This window comes from Pelobates fuscus, chromosome 3 (assembly GCF_036172605.1).
Source record: "Pelobates fuscus isolate aPelFus1 chromosome 3, aPelFus1.pri, whole genome shotgun sequence".
In the NCBI taxonomy this organism is placed as follows: Eukaryota; Metazoa; Chordata; class Amphibia; order Anura; family Pelobatidae; genus Pelobates; species Pelobates fuscus.
The window spans coordinates 359,772,298-359,794,451 of record NC_086319.1 but is presented as its reverse complement, the minus strand read 5'-3'; the positions used below and the strand labels follow the sequence as shown (position 1 = coordinate 359,794,451).

Here is a 22,154-nt window from a genome sequence, read left to right as displayed (position 1 = left end):
TGCTGCCAATTCACATGATCGCTTGTAAATAGAGTAATTCGCTTCTACTGTCTACTAGATGAGTTTATTCACTGAAAATCTGTGAAGGTAAAATAGCCAAGCAGCTACTATAGCTACCCGGGGGGAATTGTTTATAAATTAGAAAAGAAAAACTGAATACGTCTAGATATTTAGTGATGTGCAGAGGATACAAAGACCGTGCATATAAAAGTGTTTAAACTCATTCCAGTGCAGATTTGGGGGCTCTTAAAAGAGCCTTTGTGGTGTTTGTGTGAACAAGTCAAGAGTTTAAGCTCTCTCTCCTCGGATCCTACGGGCCAGCTGGATGTCTTTGGGCATGATGGTGACCCTCTTGGCGTGGATGGCACACAAGTTTGTATCCTCAAAGAGACCCACCAGGTAAGCCTCGCTAGCCTCTTGCAGAGCCATGACGGCAGAGCTCTGGAAGCGCAGATCAGTCTTGAAATCCTGAGCGATCTCACGGACAAGGCGCTGGAAAGGCAGCTTGCGGATGAGCAGCTCGGTGGATTTCTGATAACGGCGGATTTCCCGGAGAGCCACAGTTCCCGGCCGGTAACGGTGAGGCTTCTTCACTCCCCCGGTAGCTGGAGCGCTCTTCCTGGCAGCTTTGGTGGCTAGCTGCTTGCGGGGAGCCTTGCCTCCGGTGGATTTACGGGCGGTCTGCTTAGTTCTGGCCATCGTAACAAAACGAGCGCGAATGAAGTCTGCGCTTACAAGACCGAGCTTTTATAGCCAGGCACGGCGTTTCCATTGGTTCATCAGGTGGGTGGAGTATTCTGATTGGCTGAACACAAATAGTTACTCATTTTAAAATACCCGCTCAAATCAACTGCTTATCCCCTCCCCCTCATTCAAAATACCCGCTCAAATCATCTGCTTCAAAGAAGGGATCTAGTCCTTCAGTGAGTCCTCCTGTCCTGACAGCATTTATTATAGACGCTACTAGTTGATAGGATTGGCAGTGGGCAGTAATGGCCGTATTACTCCCAATAGAATTATTAACTAGTGTGTAGGCTTTACCGAGGGGAGATGGGACATACACCTCTAACACATGCAGAGAGCCCGCTTCTTTACATGGGATTCTTAGTGTGATCACGTCTGATAAAGGACTCACAGTACGCCCAGCCGCCTTATAACCGAGCTACATGAGACAGAGCAGGGAATGTTACCAGGCAGCCACTCATTGAAACAATAATCCCCTTGTGCGGCCGTGAGTCCATGCTGTTGAGGCAGAGCTAACGCATCCAGCAGCCAGAGATCGGATCTGTAGAGCTGAATCTTATCCAAAGTTTCACGCAGCATGTTCAGACAGGGAGGGGGACAACCGTAAGTAAGCGAGATTCTCCCCCCCCCCTCCCCCCTTAGCAATAGAGGCTCAGGCACACTATATACACTTGACCCAATGTTTAACTCGATGCTGCTGCACGTATCATGGGTATACATTGATTCTAGCTCGCGTTCTAGAGTTGAAATGTTGTATACAGAATGGGACTGAGTGCAGGACGAGAACGCTTCCTATTTGACTTGTTACACGTTCATGGTGTGTGTGTGTGTGTGTGTGTGTGTGTGTGTGTGTGTGTGTGAGAGAGAGTAGATACAGGAAGATGGTTGCGCTCTTTGTGGAGACTGTGGGCGGCTCTTAGAAGAGCCTTTGTGTTTTTAGTCTAGACCGGTGGAGCAGCTGTCCGCTTTACTTGCTCTTTGATTTATGACTTTCGGTTTTCTTGGGCAGCAGCACAGCCTGGATGTTGGGCAAGACACCTCCCTGGGCGATAGTCACTCCTCCCAGCAGTTTGTTGAGCTCTTCGTCGTTACGGACAGCGAGCTGGAGATGGCGGGGAATGATGCGGGTTTTCTTGTTATCTCTGGCGGCATTCCCTGCCAGCTCCAGGATCTCAGCAGTCAGGTACTCCAGCACTGCAGCCAGATAAACGGGGGCACCGGCTCCAACACGCTCTGCATAATTCCCCTTCCTCAGCAGACGGTGGACTCTGCCGACTGGGAACTGAAGACCAGCGCGGGATGAGCGAGTCTTCGCCTTTGCACGGGTCTTTCCTCCTTGCTTTCCACGGCCTGACATATTGGTTCTAGAATTTCGCTGATAATAAAACCTCACCCCCCTTTACACGGGCTATTTATAGACACACTCTGCTCTGTGATTGGATGGCTTTGCAAGCAGCCAATTAGACACGCGCTGTATAGGATACCAATCAATTGCTGAAACTATGACATCGTTTCGTCACCTGTCTGTGTTGACCAATCCCATCACAGAAAGTGGAAGGGCTTAATTTGCATGGCCTGCCTATAAATAGAGCCGCCGGAGCGCGCAGACCGTCATTGTATTTCCAGCAAACAGCGTAGATCATGCCTGATCCAGCCAAGTCCACACCAGCCGCCAAGAAAGGCTCTAAGAAAGCCGTGACCAAGACTCAAAAGAAAGATGGCAAGAAGCGTAGGAAGACCAGGAAGGAGAGCTATGCCATCTACGTGTACAAGGTGCTGAAACAGGTCCACCCCGACACCGGTATCTCCTCCAAGGGTATGGGGATCATGAACTCCTTTGTCAATGATATCTTTGAGCGCATCGCAGGAGAAGCCTCTCGCCTGGCTCACTACAACAAGCGCTCCACCATCACTTCCCGGGAGATCCAGACCGCCGTGCGCCTGCTGCTACCCGGAGAGCTGGCAAAGCACGCCGTGTCCGAGGGCACCAAGGCTGTCACCAAGTACACCAGCGCCAAGTAATGGCATTCTTCTACTTTACTATAAACCCAAAGGCTCTTATAAGAGCCACCCACACTGTCTGTCAGAGCTCTAATCCTCGTGATAAACCCACTAGTATCATCTCTGCTGCTCTCGGTATTCACTGTTTAGTGAATCTCACATATTGCTCAGATTGTCATGTACCACTAGGTCTGAATTGCCTTCCCCTGCTAGATGGATCTTAAACTGAAATCCGTCTTTAGAAAACCTGCTCCATTCATGGAAACCTGCCCAAATAGACCCCTTACTTAATATTCCTAGATCGTCGGGTAGCAATATAAAATATATATATATACACTACAATAGTTAAAACTGGCTTTCCATAGACTATGTGCCAAATAAGTGATAAATGTAAGGACTGCTCCTGAAAACAATCAAACCTTAAGCGCTATGACAATACTAACTGTTGAACAGGCTAGTGAGTTACACAGCAGATCGTATCTGGAATGAATCTTCAATTCTGTTTATGAATATAACAAAGTATCTAAGTTTGGGCTCATACATTCTGGATAGCTATTTTGGATTACGTTATCCTACCAGCTAGTACGGTCTTGTGACATACATTTATAGTGATTACCCAGTGAAATTTCCATTTACTAGCAATATTTAGAAGACAATCCATTTCTTGCTATATTGTTTTTTATTTATTTTTATGGGTTGAGATTCTATGTGTGGCAATTCTATATCAGATAAATAGATTGTATGTAGATTGCTCTGGCTTTACGATTAGCCCTTAAAGGAACACTATAGTCGCCTAAATTACTTTAGCTAAATAAAGCAGTTTTAGTGTATAGATCATTCCCCTGCAGTCTCACTGCTCAATTCTCTGTCATCTAGGAGTTAAATCACTTTGTTTCTGTTTATGCAGCCCTAGCCATACCTCCACTGGCTATGATTGACAGAGCCTGCATGAAAGGAACAAAAAAACAAAAAAAAAAACTGTTTTCACTTTCAAACAGATGTAATTTACCTTAAATAATTGTATCTCAATCTCTAAATTGAACTTTAATCACATACAGGAGGCTCTTACAGGGTCTAGCAAGCTATTAACATAGCAGGGGATACGAAAATCTTAATTAAACGGAACTTGCAATAAAGAAAGCCTAAATAGGGCTCTCTTTACAGGAAGTGTTTATGGAAGGCTGTGCAAGTCACATGCAGGGAGGTGTGACTTGACAGGGAGCTACAACAAAACTTGTCTGCAACTCCTAATCGGATCGGGCAACCACCGTGATCCGATAAAACTTTGAACAGAGTGCTCTCACTCCCAGGCAGTGGTGTATCCTGGTTTTGTGCTGCCCTAGGCAGGACAAAACTCAGGCGCCCCCCTCCTCCCCCCCCCGCCACCCACACCCAACCCTTCCCTCCACCCCGCATTCTAAATATACACACACACACACACACACACACTAACAGACACACTCACAAACAGACAAACACACAGTCACTAACAGACACAAACTAGCACACACACACACACTCACTAACAGACACACACACTCACTAACAGACACACACACAGTCAGACACACACACTAACAGACACACTCACAGGCTAACACACACACACACACACACTAACAGACATACAAACACACACACACACACTAACAGACATACACACACATACACACTCACTGACAGACACACACTCACTCATCTCACTCATACTAACACATTTTTATTTTTTTTTAAATTCTTTATTTTTGTTGTGCACAAAAGTAACAAAAAGCCTTGGTGCGCCACAACAGCGACATCAAGAAAAATTGATAGACATTTGCAGTACAAGTCGTGGCATTCGTTTGTCAAGGCACTTTTTTTAGATTAATGAGATCAATATTTTGACAGCTTAGGTTCTCGTTTAGTTTAAATGATTTACCAAGATTTAACAAGATGCACACGTCAGGTAGGAATATTCAGAGGAGTGACAAAGAAGGAAGGTGCAAGGTAAGTTATAGGCATAAACAAAGACTCGTTCGACAGATTAGGTCGTCATAGACATTTGGTATGGGCAGCAAGATATGCAATTGTTAACATATAGGTAACCAAGTGTGTCAGGTTTAAGCTATGCTAAAGCAGGTAACAGGTGTGGTGAAACCAACTTCGCCACTGTGAACTGGAGAAGCCTGGTTGCTCGCCTGCTGCCTTTAGATTATGGACCGTCAGCTAAAGGGTTAATTTTGATGTGCAGAAGGATTGATTTCTCCCTTTCTGCACAGCAGTTCGGTAGATTCCATCTACCAAACAAACAGCCGTTTACCAACCTCCCCAGAGCCGTGGGAAGCCGGCCGGCGTTGTTAATGGGCCACCCAGAAGCTGGAGTGTGCCTCCAATTTACCTCCCTGAAGCTGCGGTTAACCGCAGCTTAATTGAATGTTACTGGGCGGCCACTGTTACACTTAGCGGCCGCTAGGGGGCGGTGTTCTGGAGCTCCCCGGGCAGTCAACGCTTTTCTGCCCAGCTTTCATGCACCAAAATCGGACACTTTTACGTGCAGGCGCCACTGAACCTCCAGCCCCTGGTTCCAATTCGTATGGATTTGGTGAATGCAGGGAAATTCTGTATTTTATGTTTTATGTGAATGTTTTAACCCAGATAGCAACAGGGCCGGCGCTACCATAAGGCGGCCCAGGCGGCCGCCTTAGGGCGCACCGGCCCTGGGGGCGCAAAATCAGGCTGACCGGAAGGAGGGAAGCGCACTGCGCTCCCCTCCAACCGACGACCTATTGTAGCGTGGCCGAGCGCCCGGTTCTGCGGGCGCGCGAGGGAGCACTCTCCCATGTGTGCTTCCTCTTCAGCTCCCTCGCGCGCCGCATACTGATAACGGAGCCGGAAGATGATGTCATCTTACGGCGCCGGCATCCCTACACGGTGCGCGAGGGAGCTGAAGAGGAAGCACACATGGGAGAGTGCTCCCTCGCGTCCGCCCGCCAGCCCGGGAGCCAGCCAGCCTGGGAGTCAGCCAGCCAGGGAGCCAGCCAGCCAGCCAGGGAGCCAGCCAGGGAGCCAGCCAGCCAGGGAGGGAGCCAGCCAAGGAGCCCAGGAGCCCAGCAGCACCACTGGACCCCAGGGAATCCCTTCAGCACTCCAAAAAGGTAAGGAGACTGGGGGATTAAATTAATAAAAAAAAACATGTGTTAGTGTGAGTTTTAGTGTGTGTGTTTGTGTCTGCTAGTGAGTGTCAGTGAGTGTCAATGTGTGTGTCTGCTAGTGAGTGTCAGTGAGTGTCAATGCGTGTGTCTGCTAGTGAGTGTCAGTGAGTGTGTCTGCTAGTGAGTGTCAGTGTGTGTGTGTGTGTCTGGGATCATGAACTCCTTTGTCAATGATATCTTTGAGCACATCGCAGGAGAAGCCTCTCGCCTGGCTCACTACAACAAGCGCTCCACCATCACTTCCCGGGAGATCCAGACCGCCGTGCGCCTGTTGCTACCCGGAGAGCTGGCAAAGCACGCCGTGTCCGAGGGCACCCAGGCTGTCACCAAGTACACCAGCGCCAAGTAATGGCATTCTTCTACTTTACTATAAACCCAAAGGCTCTTATAAGAGCCACCCACACTGTCTGTCAGAGCTCTAATCCTCGTGATAAACCCACTAGTATCATCTCTGCTGCTCTCGGTATTCACTGTTTAGTGAATCTCACATATTGCTCAGATTGTCATGTACCACTAGGTCTGAATTGCCTTCCCCTGCTAGATGGATCTTAAACTGAAATCCGTCTTTAGAAAACCTGCTCCATTCATGGAAACCTGCCCAAATAGACCCCTTACTTAATATTCCTAGATCGTCGGGTAGCAATATAAAATATATATATATACACTACAATAGTTAAAACTGGCTTTCCATAGACTATGTGCCAAATAAGTGATAAATGTAAGGACTGCTCCTGAAAACAATCAAACCTTAAGCGCTATGACAATACTAACTGTTGAACAGGCTAGTGAGTTACACAGCAGATCGTATCTGGAATGAATCTTCAATTCTGTTTATGAATATAACAAAGTATCTAAGTTTGGGCTCATACATTCTGGATAGCTATTTTGGATTACGTTATCCTACCAGCTAGTACGGTCTTGTGACATACATTTATAGTGATTACCCAGTGAAATTTCCATTTACTAGCAATATTTAGAAGACAATCCATTTCTTGCTATATTGTTTTTTATTTATTTTTATGGGTTGAGATTCTATGTGTGGCAATTCTATATCAGATAAATAGATTGTATGTAGATTGCTCTGGCTTTACGATTAGCCCTTAAAGGAACACTATAGTCGCCTAAATTACTTTAGCTAAATAAAGCAGTTTTAGTGTATAGATCATTCCCCTGCAGTCTCACTGCTCAATTCTCTGTCATCTAGGAGTTAAATCACTTTGTTTCTGTTTATGCAGCCCTAGCCATACCTCCACTGGCTATGATTGACAGAGCCTGCATGAAAGGAACAAAAAAACAAAAAAAAAAACTGTTTTCACTTTCAAACAGATGTAATTTACCTTAAATAATTGTATCTCAATCTCTAAATTGAACTTTAATCACATACAGGAGGCTCTTACAGGGTCTAGCAAGCTATTAACATAGCAGGGGATACGAAAATCTTAATTAAACGGAACTTGCAATAAAGAAAGCCTAAATAGGGCTCTCTTTACAGGAAGTGTTTATGGAAGGCTGTGCAAGTCACATGCAGGGAGGTGTGACTTGACAGGGAGCTACAACAAAACTTGTCTGCAACTCCTAATCGGATCGGGCAACCACCGTGATCCGATAAAACTTTGAACAGAGTGCTCTCACTCCCAGGCAGTGGTGTATCCTGGTTTTGTGCTGCCCTAGGCAGGACAAAACTCAGGCGCCCCCCTCCTCCCCCCCCCGCCACCCACACCCAACCCTTCCCTCCACCCCGCATTCTAAATATACACACACACACACACACACACTAACAGACACACTCACAAACAGACAAACACACAGTCACTAACAGACACAAACTAGCACACACACACACACTCACTAACAGACACACACACTCACTAACAGACACACACACAGTCAGACACACACACTAACAGACACACTCACAGGCTAACACACACACACACACACACTAACAGACATACAAACACACACACACACACTAACAGACATACACACACATACACACTCACTGACAGACACACACTCACTCATCTCACTCATACTAACACATTTTTATTTTTTTTTAAATTCTTTATTTTTGTTGTGCACAAAAGTAACAAAAAGCCTTGGTGCGCCACAACAGCGACATCAAGAAAAATTGATAGACATTTGCAGTACAAGTCGTGGCATTCGTTTGTCAAGGCACTTTTTTTAGATTAATGCGATCAATATTTTGACAGCTTAGGTTCTCGTTTAGTTTAAATGATTTACCAAGATTTAACAAGATGCACACGTCAGGTAGGAATATTCAGAGGAGTGACAAAGAAGGAAGGTGCAAGGTAAGTTATAGGCATAAACAAAGACTCGTTCGACAGATTAGGTCGTCATAGACATTTGGTATGGGCAGCAAGATATGCAATTGTTAACATATAGGTAACCAAGTGTGTCAGGTTTAAGCTATGCTAAAGCAGGTAACAGGTGTGGTGAAACCAACTTCGCCACTGTGAACTGGAGAAGCCTGGTTGCTCGCCTGCTGCCTTTAGATTATGGACCGTCAGCTAAAGGGTTAATTTTGATGTGCAGAAGGATTGATTTCTCCCTTTCTGCACAGCAGTTCGGTAGATTCCATCTACCAAACAAACAGCCGTTTACCAACCTCCCCAGAGCCGTGGGAAGCCGGCCGGCGTTGTTAATGGGCCACCCAGAAGCTGGAGTGTGCCTCCAATTTACCTCCCTGAAGCTGCGGTTAACCGCAGCTTAATTGAATGTTACTGGGCGGCCACTGTTACACTTAGCGGCCGCTAGGGGGCGGTGTTCTGGAGCTCCCCGGGCAGTCAACGCTTTTCTGCCCAGCTTTCATGCACCAAAATCGGACACTTTTACGTGCAGGCGCCACTGAACCTCCAGCCCCTGGTTCCAATTCGTATGGATTTGGTGAATGCAGGGAAATTCTGTATTTTATGTTTTATGTGAATGTTTTAACCCAGATAGCAACAGGGCCGGCGCTACCATAAGGCGGCCCAGGCGGCCGCCTTAGGGCGCACCGGCCCTGGGGGCGCAAAATCAGGCTGACCGGAAGGAGGGAAGCGCACTGCGCTCCCCTCCAACCGACGACCTATTGTAGCGTGGCCGAGCGCCCGGTTCTGCGGGCGCGCGAGGGAGCACTCTCCCATGTGTGCTTCCTCTTCAGCTCCCTCGCGCGCCGCATACTGATAACGGAGCCGGAAGATGATGTCATCTTACGGCGCCGGCATCCCTACACGGTGCGCGAGGGAGCTGAAGAGGAAGCACACATGGGAGAGTGCTCCCTCGCGTCCGCCCGCCAGCCCGGGAGCCAGCCAGCCTGGGAGTCAGCCAGCCAGGGAGCCAGCCAGCCAGCCAGGGAGCCAGCCAGGGAGCCAGCCAGCCAGGGAGGGAGCCAGCCAAGGAGCCCAGGAGCCCAGCAGCACCACTGGACCCCAGGGAATCCCTTCAGCACTCCAAAAAGGTAAGGAGACTGGGGGATTAAATTAATAAAAAAAAACATGTGTTAGTGTGAGTTTTAGTGTGTGTGTTTGTGTCTGCTAGTGAGTGTCAGTGAGTGTCAATGTGTGTGTCTGCTAGTGAGTGTCAGTGAGTGTCAATGCGTGTGTCTGCTAGTGAGTGTCAGTGAGTGTGTCTGCTAGTGAGTGTCAGTGTGTGTGTGTGTCTGCTAGTGAGTGTCAGTGAGTGTCAATGAGTGTCTGCTAGTGAGTGTCAGAGTGAGTGTCAGTGTGTGTGTCTGCTAGTGAGTGTCAGTGAGTGTGTCTGCTAGTGAGTGTCAGTGAGTGTGTCTGCTAGTGAGTGTCAATGAGTGTCTGCTAGTGAGTGTCAGAGTGAGTGTCAGTGTGTGTGTCTGCTAGTGAGTGTCAGTGAGTGTGTCTGCTAGTGAGTGTCAGTGAGTGTCTGCTAGTGAGTGTCAGTGAGTGTGTCTGCTAGTATCAGTGTGTGTGTCTGCTAGTGTCAGTGAGTGTGTCTGCTAATGTCAGTGAGTGTGTCTGCTAGTTTCAGTGAGTGTGTATGCTAGTGTCAGTGAGTGCTAGTGAGTGTCAGTGTGTGTCTGCTAGTGAGTGTCAGTGTGTGTCTGCTAGTGAGTGTCAGTGTGTGTCTGCTAGTGTGTCAGTGAGTGTGTCTGCTAGTGAGTGTCAGTGAGTGTGTCTGCTAGTGAGTGTCAGTGAGTGTGTCTGCTAGTGAGTGTCAGTGTGTGTGTCTGCTAGTGAGTGTCAATGAGTTTCTGCTAGTGAGTGTCAGTGTGTGTGTCTGCTAGTGTCAGTGTGTGTGTCTGCTAGTGTCAGTGAGTGTGTCTGCTAATGTCAGTGAGTGTGTCCGCTAGTTTCAGTGAGTGTGTCTGCTAGTGTCAGTGAGTGTGTCTGCTAGTGAGTGTCAGTGTGTGTCTGCTAGTGAGTGTCAGTGTGTGTCTGCTAATGAGTGTAAGTGTGTGTCTGCTAGTGAGTGTCAGTGAGTGTGTCTGCTAGTGTGTCAGTGAGTGTGTCTGCTAGTGAGTGTCAGTAAGTGTGTTACTGTGTGTCTCTTACTGAGTGTGTTTGTGTGTGTATTTGTGAGTGTGTGTTTGTCAGTGAGAGTGTATGTTTTGTAAGTGAGTGTGTATGTATGTCTGTCGCTGAGTGTGTCTGTCAGTAAATGTGTGTGTCTGTTAGCTGGTGTGTATGCATCTGTTCGTGAGAGTGTGTGTGTCTTCAGCACTTACCTTTCTCTAGCACCGGACTCCCTTGGCACTGGGGATCCCTCCGCCTCTCAGCTCTGAATGCTCTTGCAGCGCACGCATTCAAACCGCCCATAGGAAAGCATTACTCAATGCTTTCCTATGGACGTTCAGTGTTTTAGAATAGCGGAAGCTCCTCTAGCGGCTGTCAGTGAGACATCCACTATAGGCTGGATTAACCCTCGGTGAAACATAGCAGTTTCTCTGAAACTGCTATGTTTTCAGCTGCAGGGTTAAAACTAGAGGGACCTGACACCCAGACCACTTCATTGAGCTGATGTGATCTGGGTGTCTGTAGTGGTCCTTTAATTGTGTGTGCATCTCCATGCACTGGCGTACATACCACGGTCGCAGGGGTCATAGCCCTGCAACCCCTGCGACCAGGTGCCCGCCACCATGAGTTGCGGCCCCGGCCCGCGCAGAGTAAGAGCGAGGGGGGGGGGGCACGGATCAATTTGCGCACTGGGGCCCCATGGGTCATGTGTACGCCACTGCACCTACCCTGGTGTCTGCCACAGGCTGTGTGGAGGGGGCGAGGATATGGATGACATCATATCCCTGCTCCCTGTGTACCACACAGCGCGGCTGGCGCCCTGTGATGGGGCTGGGCTGCAGGGCAGGACTCCAAGGAACCAGACAGCATGCATCCCGGGGACAAGATTTAACTGATGTAAGTATGTAATTGTGTATGTCTCTGTATGTACATATGTATGTGTCCGTATGCCTGTATGTCTCTGTATGTACAAATGTATGTGTCTGTATGCCTGTATGTCTTTGTACGTATGTGTCTGTATGACGGTATGTCTCTGTATGCGTGTATGTCTTTGTATGCCTGTATGTATGTATGTGTCTGTATGCCTGGATGTCTCTGTATGTTTGTTTCTGTATGTATGTATGTATGTATGTATGTACGGTATGCCTCTGTATGTATGTCTATATGCTTGCATGTATGTCTCTGTCTGTGTGTGTATGTCTCTGTATGATTATTTCTGTGTTTGTATGAACCTTATTTTAAATAAAATGCATCTTCGCCTGTGTAACTAAAAATCCTAGCACCGGTCCTGGATAGCATTGCCATGGAGCCTGTTCGTATAATTAAAGACTTTGGCTCCATGGCAATTAAACTGTATTTGGGTGGTCTGGGTGCCATTCACCTAATAATGTGCACTCAGACCTGAGCTATCTGGGGATATGTTACATGTCTGTGTTTTATGTATAAAATGTGTCTTTATGTATTTTAAAGTGATAGTCTGTTTTGTGTCCCCACATGTATAATGGAGTTTTGCCTTTGTCCTGGGAGATAATTGAATTACTTCACTATTTTTTTTTTTTTTTTTAATGTTTAATGTTTTATTGTTTTGTATTTTATACATAACAAGTTTACATTTAGATATAGCGAAATAACAGAAAATTGTACGCTTATTTAACATGTTCCTAGAAAAACAGTATGATGGTTATAATAGAGAAGAAATAATGTCATAGTACTTTTTACATAACACTAATACATAATGTTAGAATGAAAGCTTGAGGATATTATGATAAAATATGTAACTAAACAGTGATGCTTAAATAATAATAAAGCAATAATGTAATTATCTCGTTAAACTGAGGGTAGTCAACATTTCTAAACTTACAGTTTGTCCAGTTATCAATCCCGTGACAATTGGAATAGAACTTTAGGTTAACAACACTCTGTATATGATAAATATCATCCCAAGTAACACATATTAATAGTAAAAGTAAAATTATGAAAAACATTGTCATTGTACATCTATATAACAACGTGTATTATGTGTGTATAAATAGGAATCGGAAGATCAAGAGAATATAGGGGTAGTTATGACTTATATAAAAGGGTGCAAGTAATTTGGTATATGTTTTATGCTAATGGTTTATATCATCAGTTGGTAGTGACCTAGGAGTAGTTTTTTAGTATGTTGGAAGCTTTTTATTCGGTAGCCTGAAGTTTAATGGAGTTGTATGTATTCCATTGATTCCAAATAGAGTGAAATTTGGATAGTCTGCCTAGTTTAGCTGATGTGATTTTTTCCATCAATTTGATATCTTCGACTCTTAACACCCACTCCCGAATTGTAGGGGGTTGAATTTGTTTCCAATATTTAGGTAGGAGCTGCGATGCCGCCATTGCTAGATGACAGAAAAGTGCGTGTTCTAGTTTGGTAAATTCTTTCGGTTTGATAAGAAAGATATAGTGTTCAGGTGTGCATTGGAATGTTTTTCGGAATATAAGTATAATAATCTTGTGGATTCTTACCCAGTATTTGTGTATTATTGGACATTGCCACCATATGTGAGAGTGGTGTGCTCCTGGGGCATTGCATCTCCAGCACAGGTCTATGGAGTCGTGATAATATTTGTGTAAGTTAACTGGCGAGTTGTGCCAGCGGGTCAATTTTTTGTAGTTACATTCTTGTGCGTGAGTGGAGATCGATGTTTTGTGGATTAATGTAAAGACTTGTTTCCATTGTGTGTTGTTCAGGGTAAGTTTGAGCTCCTCTTTCCATCTTTGTGTGAAAGCGGGAAGGTTTTGTGATTGCGCTTCTTTAATGATTGAATTCATGGCTGAGAGTGTTTTGAGTTTTGGCGGGTGCTCGATGCAAAGGCCTTCGAATTTGGTAAGAGATCTTGTACCCCTCGGCAAGAGATCATTAGAGTTTATGAAATGTTTCAGTTGGTTATAGAAAAACAATTGAATCCCAGAGTGTTCGTCTGTGTCTATAAGTTCTTTTATGGGCTTTAGTTTGTTCTTTATCGTTGCTTCGCATAGTTTCAGGAAGGGGCCTTCGTATTGTAGACCCCATTGTTTCCCATGAGTTCCGTTAAGTAAGTGGGGATTTGATGTTAAAGGGTATATTGGTGACGGATATGGAGCTACCTCTGTTTGGGATCTCATTTTGAGCCAAATATGTAAGGAAACCGAAATCGTTGGGTGTTTGTTGAGTTTTCTCATAAGTTGATTGTCGATTTGAATCCAAGGGAGTATGTGGAGTGGAACTTCTGAGAAGCTATTTTCCAACTTTACCCATTGGAGCTTGCTAGAAGTATTCGACCATTCATAAATCCTCTGTAGATGGGTCGCTTTATAGAAATCGTGTAAATCTGGTAGATTTAAACCTCCCTGTTCTCGAGTTTTAATCAGCGTCTGGTAGGCTAGGCGTGGAGGTTTGCGCGCCCATATGAATTCCGAGAGTAATGACTTGATAGTAGAGAAAAATTTTGATGGAATTAATAGCGGGATTGTTTGTAATAGGTAGAGGATACGAGGGAGGATATTCATTTTAATAATGTTTACACGACAAAGTAACCCAAAGCAGGGTTTATGCCATCTGGATAGGTCTTTAGTTATTGACTCAATCAGAGGTGGGAAATTCATCGAGTATATGGAGTTTAATTTGTGTGGTATGTGTATTCCCAGATATTTAATAGAAGTTGTAGTCCATTGGAATGCAAAGTTGGATTTAATTTTTTGACAAATGGAGTCAGGGAGATAGATTGGCATCAAGTCACATTTTGTGAGGTTGGCTTGAAAAAATGAAATTTTTCCGTAATATTGCATTTCTGTGATGATGTTTGGTATAGTTTTGTGTGGGTCTGATATTGTGAAAAGGAGATCGTCTGCGAAAGCAGTAATTTTGTAGGTTTGGTTTTTGATTTGAATTCCCTTAATTGAGTTGTTGTCGCGGATGCCTTGCAGGAAGGGCTCCAACACTAGTATGAAGAGGAGTGGCGATAAAGGGCATCCTTGTCTTGTGCCGTTCGAGATCATTACTGGGTCTGATAGTTGACCATTGATTCTTAGTTTCGCAGTTGGTTTCGAGTATATGGTATCAATCCATTCGATCCATCTAGGACCAAAGTTGAGGTATTGTAAGGTATGTTTTAGTAGTGTCCAATTAACTCTGTCAAAAGCCTTTTCGGCATCAATGGCAAGCAGGGCGCTCTGTGTTTTGTGTATTTGGGCCCAATGGATAATATTTAGAATTTTCGTTGTGTTGTTTTTAGATTCTCTGCCAGGAACAAAACCAGCTTGGTCTGAATGGATTAGTGAAGGCATGAATGGTTTGAGCCTAGTAGCCATTATCTTGGTCAGAATTTTTAAGTCGATATTGATTAGTGAGATAGGTCTGTAATTCCCGCATTGAGTTGCGTCTTTACCTGGTTTAGGTATAATAGCGATTATTGCCTCAAGAGCTGAACTAGGTATGGAGGATGAAAGTTTCTTCATATTGTAAGCTTCGATGAAGGGTTGTGCCAAGATGTTAGCTAATTCCTTATAATATTTCCCAGTGTAGCCATCAGGGCCTGGGCTCTTGCCGATGGGCAAAGATTTGACTGTGTTTATGAATTCTTCTGTAGTTAAGGGATTGTCTAAGAATTTAATTTCGTTTGTGGGGATAGAGCGTTTAATTCTAGTTTGAAGGAATTCCATTATTTCCTCTGAAGTAGGTTTCGTGTTTGTGAGGTTGTAAAGCTGAGTGTAGAATTCATGGAAGGAAGATAGTATTTCCGGCATGCGACACGTTAGATTTCCATCTTTTTTCTTAATCTCGGATATGAAAGAGGATTGTCTTTCTGTTTGTATCGATTTTGCTAGAAGTTTGCCCTCTTTTCCGCTTTGAGTGTAGTATAGGTTTTTCGTTAGCGATATTTTTTTCCTAGCATGTAGATGTAAAATGGTCGATAATTCTGTGCGTTTACTAGATAGCGTTTTGTGGTCATCCCATGATAGAGAGGTTTTATGTTTACTTTCTAGGGATACAATGTCTTTGGTTAGTTGGTTTACTTGTTTTTCTCTATTTTTTTTGAGTGTTGCTGCTGCTTTGATAAGTTCCCCTCTTATAACTGCTTTATGAGCTTCCCAGGTCATGATGGAGGAAGTGTCGGGATTCGTGTTTTCTGAGAAGTATTGAGTGGTTGCCTCTTTTATCCTGTGCAATGTAGTTTTGTCATTTAGAATTAAATCATTAAGTTTCCATTGTGAGAATGGATTAGGGGAGGCTGGCAGTGAGATTGACAATGTCATAGGGGCATGGTCTGACCAGGTAATAGGACCCTATGTTGCGCCTTTAATTAGCGAGAGATATCTATGTTGTAAAAAAATTGTATCGATTCGAGAGTAAGTGCCTGCAGGGGCGGAGTAAAAAGAATAGTCTCGTTTGGTAGGGTTGATGGATCTCCAACTGTCGTATAGTTGAGCCTCATAGAGGGAGTTTTTAATTTGAGAACGTGTTAGGGACTGATAATCTCTAGATTGAGATGTAGAGTCTAATGTTTCATCTAGAGTTATGTTCATATCTCCCCCCACAATGAGGATGCCTTCCCTGAATATGGAAAGTTTGCTAAGTATTTTTTTGAGAGAGAGATTTTGTTTCTTATTTGGCAGGTATATATTGGCTAGAGTAACTTGAGTATTACAAATTTTGCCTTTAACAAATATAAATCTCCCTGAGTCGTCTACCAGTTGTTCCTGGAATGTGAATTGTATATGTTGACTTAGGAGAATTGCTACTCCTCTAGATTTTGTTTCTGAGTAATGACTGAAGTAGCCAAGAGGGTAATCTTTATTACGGAGTTTGGGGGCATAATTTTTTCTAAAGTGTGTTTCTTGAATATATATTATGTGTGCTTTATGCCTTTTAAAGTCATTTAGGGCTATAGATCTTTTTTCTGGAGAGTTTAATCCCCTTGCGTTTTGAGTGAGGATATTGATCGTAGTCATATTTGTCAATTCGTGTGTATGGTGAATGATCTATTTGGATGTGGGAATGCCGTGGTAAGTGTAGATCCTGTATTAAGTCAGTGAGTTTATCTGGGTAAGATTATGAAGTCGACCTGTGGAATATTAAGTTTCTTCCGTAGGATAATTGAGGAAAGCTTTAAGGTAGGAGTGTTTTTGTGAGGTATAATTGGTACGTTTTGTTTTATAGGGTTTTGTTTACCTGCTGCCAAGTAAAAAAGTCCCTGATCCTCCAATTCCTAAGTTAGGAATCTAAGGTGTAAGATGTAGCGTTGCTAACAGTTTAGCACAGTCAGTACTAAGATAATTTACGTAAATTAAGCAGTAATCAATAATGGAACAGAACAGTAATAAATAATTAATGATATACAATTAGCAATAGAAAAAAGAAAACCGTAACCAGAGGGTCTATTAGTTGCTGGTGAATCAATACTACAGTTTCTTCCGGTTACAAAGTTTAAATGTTTTGAGTAGCGTTAAGAATATAGTTAGATTGCTCGCTAATCTAGGTTTCGGGGAAACCCGTACTTTAGAAATAGAAGGTGGGAAGGGGGTAGGGAGTTGAAGAGGGAGAGGGGGTGGAAGGAGAAGATGAGGAGAGAAGACAGAAGTCTAGGGGAAGCAGGGATGGAGGTGGGGCAGGTTAAGGTTGAGGTGTTGTTGGAGTTAAAAGGGAGCAAAGGAAAGGAATTAATCCCTTGAGGGAACTTTTGATTCTAACTTGACGTTGAAGCTAGAACCTAAAAATTATTGGGGTCGTGAGCTCAGACTTGGGCTGGGAGCTCAAAGTACAATCCTATATTTTGGGGTTTTTTAGTGGAGAAGAGATAGTTTGTGAGTTTTCTCCTTTGTCCGGTGAGATTCGTAAAGTGTATATTCCCTAGTTAACTATTGCTTGTTTGTTAATTATGTAAGTTACTAGGTTTTTAGTCGGGAATATATTGTAATTACCCTTCTAAGAGATTTGGGTATGATTTTTAGAGAGTGCCTGCTTTGGGTCGTTTAAATTCTTCAAAGCCATGTCTATATGGTGACAGAAATTTGTTTAACAATTATTGTCCCCTTTGAGAATGTGAACTGTTGCTGTGAAAGTTTAGCGATTTGGAGGTAAATTGCTATAGAGATAAAGTAAATATGTAATAATATTATAGGCTTAAAGTCATATATTCGTTTACATTTCTCATATTGTTTGTGGGCGCAGCTTAATTTTGAAAGGTATGATACACGCAAAGAGATAGAAGAAAAAGGGATAGAAAAATGATTCGGTCGCTGGCCCTGTCTAAGCAGCCTTTCACTTATGAACTAAAGTATTTAACTTTTCTAAATGCGAATTCACATATTAACACAGCATATGAGATAACTAATTCCGGATATACAATATTTAAATATGCACAAGTAACACATTGCAAAAATTAATTATACGACCTGAATGGAAAGGACGCGTATGTCTCTGTTTGTAGAAGAAATAGATAATTGTGCACATAAGTCCCGGAAAATTTAAGAGGACAACAAAAGTCACTTGTGTGATGTCAGGTATCAGTCGATCTCACCGGTATGGAGGATTAGTTGATGTCTTGGAGTAACGGGTTTGATGTTTATGCTGGGAGGTTGTCTTTCAGATTTTGTCTTTGTGGAGTAACTTCCATGGGAGGCTTGTTTAGTCTCTGATCTGGAGATTGGAATCTTCTGTCTTGACGTCTTTTCCTCGCAGGTGTGAGCCATCTAGGCCTATGTGAAGGTTGTATTAGTTCCTGGTTTGATGGAGGGGTGTTCCAGTCCACGACTGGTGTATTTGGGAGATCCAAAGCACGAAGAAAAGGAATTACATCCATGAATGTCGTGATGGAGTAAATTGTGGTTTTTGCTGCTACTATTAGAGCAAAGGGGAATCCCCAACGGTATCTAATATTTATTTGGCGTAGAAGTTCAGTAATGGGCTTCAGCGCTCTTCTCGCTTGGAGAGTATACCAGGAGAGATCAGGGTATATTTGAATAGGTGTGCCATGGAATAAGAGAGGTTGGCTTGTTTCTCTTAGTATTTTCACTATGTTGTCTTTTATATTAAAGTAGTGGAGCCTGCAGATTATATCTCTTGGGGATTCTTGAGTTAGACCTCTTGGTCGTATTGATCTTTGAGCTCTATCCATTAAAATTGGATCATCTATGGCGTTCCCCAGAATTAAATTAAAAAGCTCCGTGAGCAGCCCTGTTATATTTTCCCCTTGAGATTCTGGCATACCTCTGATCCTCAGATTGTTCCTTCGGCTCCTATTGTCTAGATCATCTATATGGCGTTGAGTGGATGACCAGTTTATAATTTGTGAGTCTAACGTTGTCGAGATGTTAGTTATTTGTGTTTGCATTAAATCTTTTTCTTCTTCCAGGTCCGTGATTCGGAGGTTCAGTTGCTGGATGCCTGTGTCCATTTTCTCCATTCTGGATTGGAAGGACGACTCCATTTTGTTAAGCATTTGCTGGATATCGGCTTTCGATGGTAAATTTTTAATAATTTGTTTTAAATCCAGATCCTCTTGTATGTCAACATTTTGGGAGCTGTCAGAGAGGCAGGGGCTTCGAGGTTGTGAATCCGATGGAGATTCAGTTTCCATGATACTCGAGGTCGCGGCCGCGGCCTCGTGGGATCTGTCTGGATTCTCTTTAAAGTAACGGGTTAGGGAGCCCGATTTTGTGGTTGGAGTCTTCCCTGGTTGTCCCAGATTACTATTATTCTTTTTATGGTTACCCATTCTTCTTAGTTTTCTCCGATTGCTTTGGATTGTAATTGAGTCCGGAGCTGGAGGCTTAGTGTGCGTCCATTAGGTTCGCCGGTCAGCCACGCCCCATAAAGACACATTTTATACACAAAACACAGACATGTAACATATCCCCAGATAGCTCAGGTCTGGGTGCACATTATTAGGTGAATGGCACCCAGACCACCCAAATACAGTTTAAGTGCCATGGAGCTAAAGTCTTTAATTATACGAACAGGCTCCATGGCATTGCTATCTGGGTTAAAGGATTCACATAAAACATAAAACACCGAATTTCCCTGCATTCACCAAATCCATACGAATTAGAACCAGGGGCTGGAGGTTCAGCGGTGAGTGCACGTAAAAGTGTCCGATTTTGGTGCATGAAAGCCGGGCAGAAAATTGCTGGCTGCCCGGGGAGATCCAGAACAGGACTCCAGGCTGTCCAGGGCAGGTACTGTGCAACATACCACCAAAGCGCCTGGTAGGCATCCTCCAGCCACATCTCCTGCCATACTAGGTGTTCCAATTCTCTCACCCATTCCTCCAGGGGCTGCTCTCCCAGGAAGGGCATCCGCAGGGCTACTTGCTTCTGCAACCGCTGCTCTTCCTTGGGGAATCTCCCGTCCTGCTGGTATTCCACAATACCCAGTGCCTGGTACCAGATGCCTTTGCATACTGCATCTCGGTCATCCATGTCAGCCTCATCGAACTACACTGCTGGTTCCATGCTGGTGCTGTCAGGGTCGCTGTACTGAGACATGCGTTGCCCTCAAATTGTAAAATCCAGAGCAATGGTGTCTCCTGTAGCTGTCCTTCTGGCTGTAGAAACGATCTCGCCGCTTGCCACCAATTGTAACGGACCGTTTCAGCAGACAAGGGGTTAAAATCTGTTTAGGCGATATGCCCCTTTCTGAGAGACAGGCACAGCTACTGTAAAATCACCAAACCTCACAAATTGGATATAGGTGAATGCATCAAACTCCCCAGATAGCTCAGGTCTGGGTGCACATTATTAGGTGAATGGCACCCAGACCACCCAAATACAGTTTAAGTGCCATGGAGCTAAAGTCTTTAATTATACGAACAGGCTCCATGGCATTGCTATCTGGGTTAAAGGATTCACATAAAACATAAAACACCGAATTTCCCTGTATTCACCAAATCCATACGAATTAGAACCAGGGGCTGGAGGTTCAGCGGTGCCTGCACGTAAAAGTGTCCGATTTTGGTGCATGAAAGCCGGGCAGAAAATCGCTGGCTGCCCGGGGAGATCCAGAACACCGCCACCTAGCGGCCGCAAAGTGTAACAGCAGGCACAAAGTTAACAAGCAATTAAGCTGCGGTTAACCGCAGCTTCAGGGAGGTAAATAGGAGGCACACTCCAGCTCCTGGGTGGCCAATTAACAACGCCGGCCGGCTTCCCACGGCTCTGGGAAGGTTGGTGAACGGCTGTTTGTTCGGTATATGAAATCTACCGAACTGCTGTGCAGAAAGGGAGAAATAAATCCTTCTGCACAGTAAAATTAACCCTTTAGCTGCCTGTCCATAATCCAAAGGCAGCAGGCGGGTGTTCTATCAAAAAACCCTACCCCGTGAAAATTCCCTACCCTCGTCACTTCCGGTGACGCGGCCGCACCGGAAGTGACCCTCATCCAATGGAGGAGGAGGGTGTGCGCCGCCGCGCAGGCGCACAACAACTAGGCTAGGTAGGGATTTTTCACGGGGTAGGGGAAATTAACGCCACAGTGCGCACGCGCGGCAAAGTACTCCCGTCGGAGGTACAGTGCGCGTGCGCACTAGTGGCAAGGGAGAGAGGCTTTAATCCGACGATCAGAGTTCGCGCGTGCGCAGTATAGGGGTAGGGAATTTTGATGGCTATTAGCCCTGTGAGATCTCCCTACCCCTATACTGCGCATGCGCGAACTCTGATCGTCGGATTAAAGCCTCTCCCTGCTCCCAACACTCTCAGCCATCCAAGATTGAGGGTGAATTATGGTGGGACGGTGGGTGTTTATGTGCATTATATTGGGGGGGTCTGCGCAGAATTGGGGGGTCTGTGCAGAATTGGGGGTCTGCACAGACCCCCCAATATAATGCACATAAACACCCACCGTCCCACCATAATTCACCCTCAATCTTGGATGGCTGAGAGTGTTGGGAGCAGGGAGAGGCTTTAATCTGATGATGAGTCCGCGCATGCGCAGTATAGGGGTAGGGAGATTTCACAGGGCTAATAGCCATCAAATTTCCCTACCCCTATACTGCGCATGCGCGGTTTGTGAAGCGCTCCCTTGCAACTTGTGCGCACGCGCGCTGTACCTCCGACGGGAGTACTTTGTCGCGCGTGCGCACTGTTGCATTCATTTCCCCTACCCCGTGAAAAATCCCAACCTATTTGGTGTGCGCTTGCGCGGCGGCGCACACCCTCCTCCTCCATTGGATGAGGGTCACTTCCGGTGCGGCTGCGTCACCGGAAGTGACGAGGGTAGGGAATTTTCACGGGGTAGGGTTTTTTGATAGAACACGGGCAACCAGGCTCCTCCAATACAATGTGGCGAGATTGGTTTCGTCACATGTGCATACAGTGCCCATCCAAGCACCTGACCGCTAAACTGATTATCTCCCAAATACAAAGTACTTAAGACAAAAACACCCCCATAATACAATAAAACCACACAGGCACCCCACATATCATACAACCCTGGATAGCTCTCATCCGAATTGGTAAAATAGTGCCAGGATCCATGAAAAAATGTTGAATCGCCACCGGGTTACATTTTGACTGGCCGCACACGAGGGCCAAGCCCAAAATAGTTCCAGCATAATTGTGTCTTGGGCCAATCAAAGAGTGGGAGTTCCTGCAGTCAAATGGAAGGGAGCTCCCCCTGGCTCTCAGGAAGCAATTGCTCCAATAAGTCTGAACCTTCCCTCCAAAAAGCGCTCTACTGGCAGGTCGGCAAGGGGGTCATCACACTACCTCAAGATGACCA

The 22,154-nt window shown here is 44.9% G+C and overlaps 3 protein-coding genes across 3 annotated transcripts; 1 reads left to right on the top strand and 2 right to left on the bottom strand.

Moving 5' to 3' along the window:
- Window positions 1-288: 288 nt before the first annotated feature.
- On the bottom strand, window positions 289-699 carry LOC134601347 (histone H3). The gene has a single exon (XM_063445820.1). The coding sequence runs from the start codon at window positions 697-699 to the stop codon at window positions 289-291; it is 411 nt and encodes a 136-aa protein (XP_063301890.1).
- A 997-nt stretch (window positions 700-1,696) lies between these two features.
- Window positions 1,697-2,109, bottom strand: LOC134601346 (histone H2A type 2-C). Its single transcript, XM_063445819.1, has one exon. It carries the CDS (start codon window positions 2,099-2,101, stop codon window positions 1,712-1,714), a length of 390 nt encoding a protein of 129 aa, XP_063301889.1. The 5' UTR covers window positions 2,102-2,109; the 3' UTR covers window positions 1,697-1,711.
- Window positions 2,110-2,385: 276 nt separating this feature from the next.
- On the top strand, window positions 2,386-2,817 carry LOC134601344 (histone H2B-like). Its single transcript, XM_063445818.1, has one exon. It carries the CDS (start codon window positions 2,386-2,388, stop codon window positions 2,764-2,766), a length of 381 nt encoding a protein of 126 aa, XP_063301888.1. The 3' UTR covers window positions 2,767-2,817.
- Window positions 2,818-22,154: the final 19,337 nt, after the last annotated feature.

Bases quoted from the DNA above. Each gene is read 5' to 3' on its own strand.
- LOC134601344 (XM_063445818.1), top strand. From the start codon at position 2,386: ATGCCTGATCCAGCCAAGTCCACACCAGCCGCCAAGAAAGGCTCTAAG.
- LOC134601346 (XM_063445819.1), bottom strand. From the start codon at position 2,101: ATGTCAGGCCGTGGAAAGCAAGGAGGAAAGACCCGTGCAAAGGCGAAG.
- LOC134601347 (XM_063445820.1), bottom strand. From the start codon at position 699: ATGGCCAGAACTAAGCAGACCGCCCGTAAATCCACCGGAGGCAAGGCT.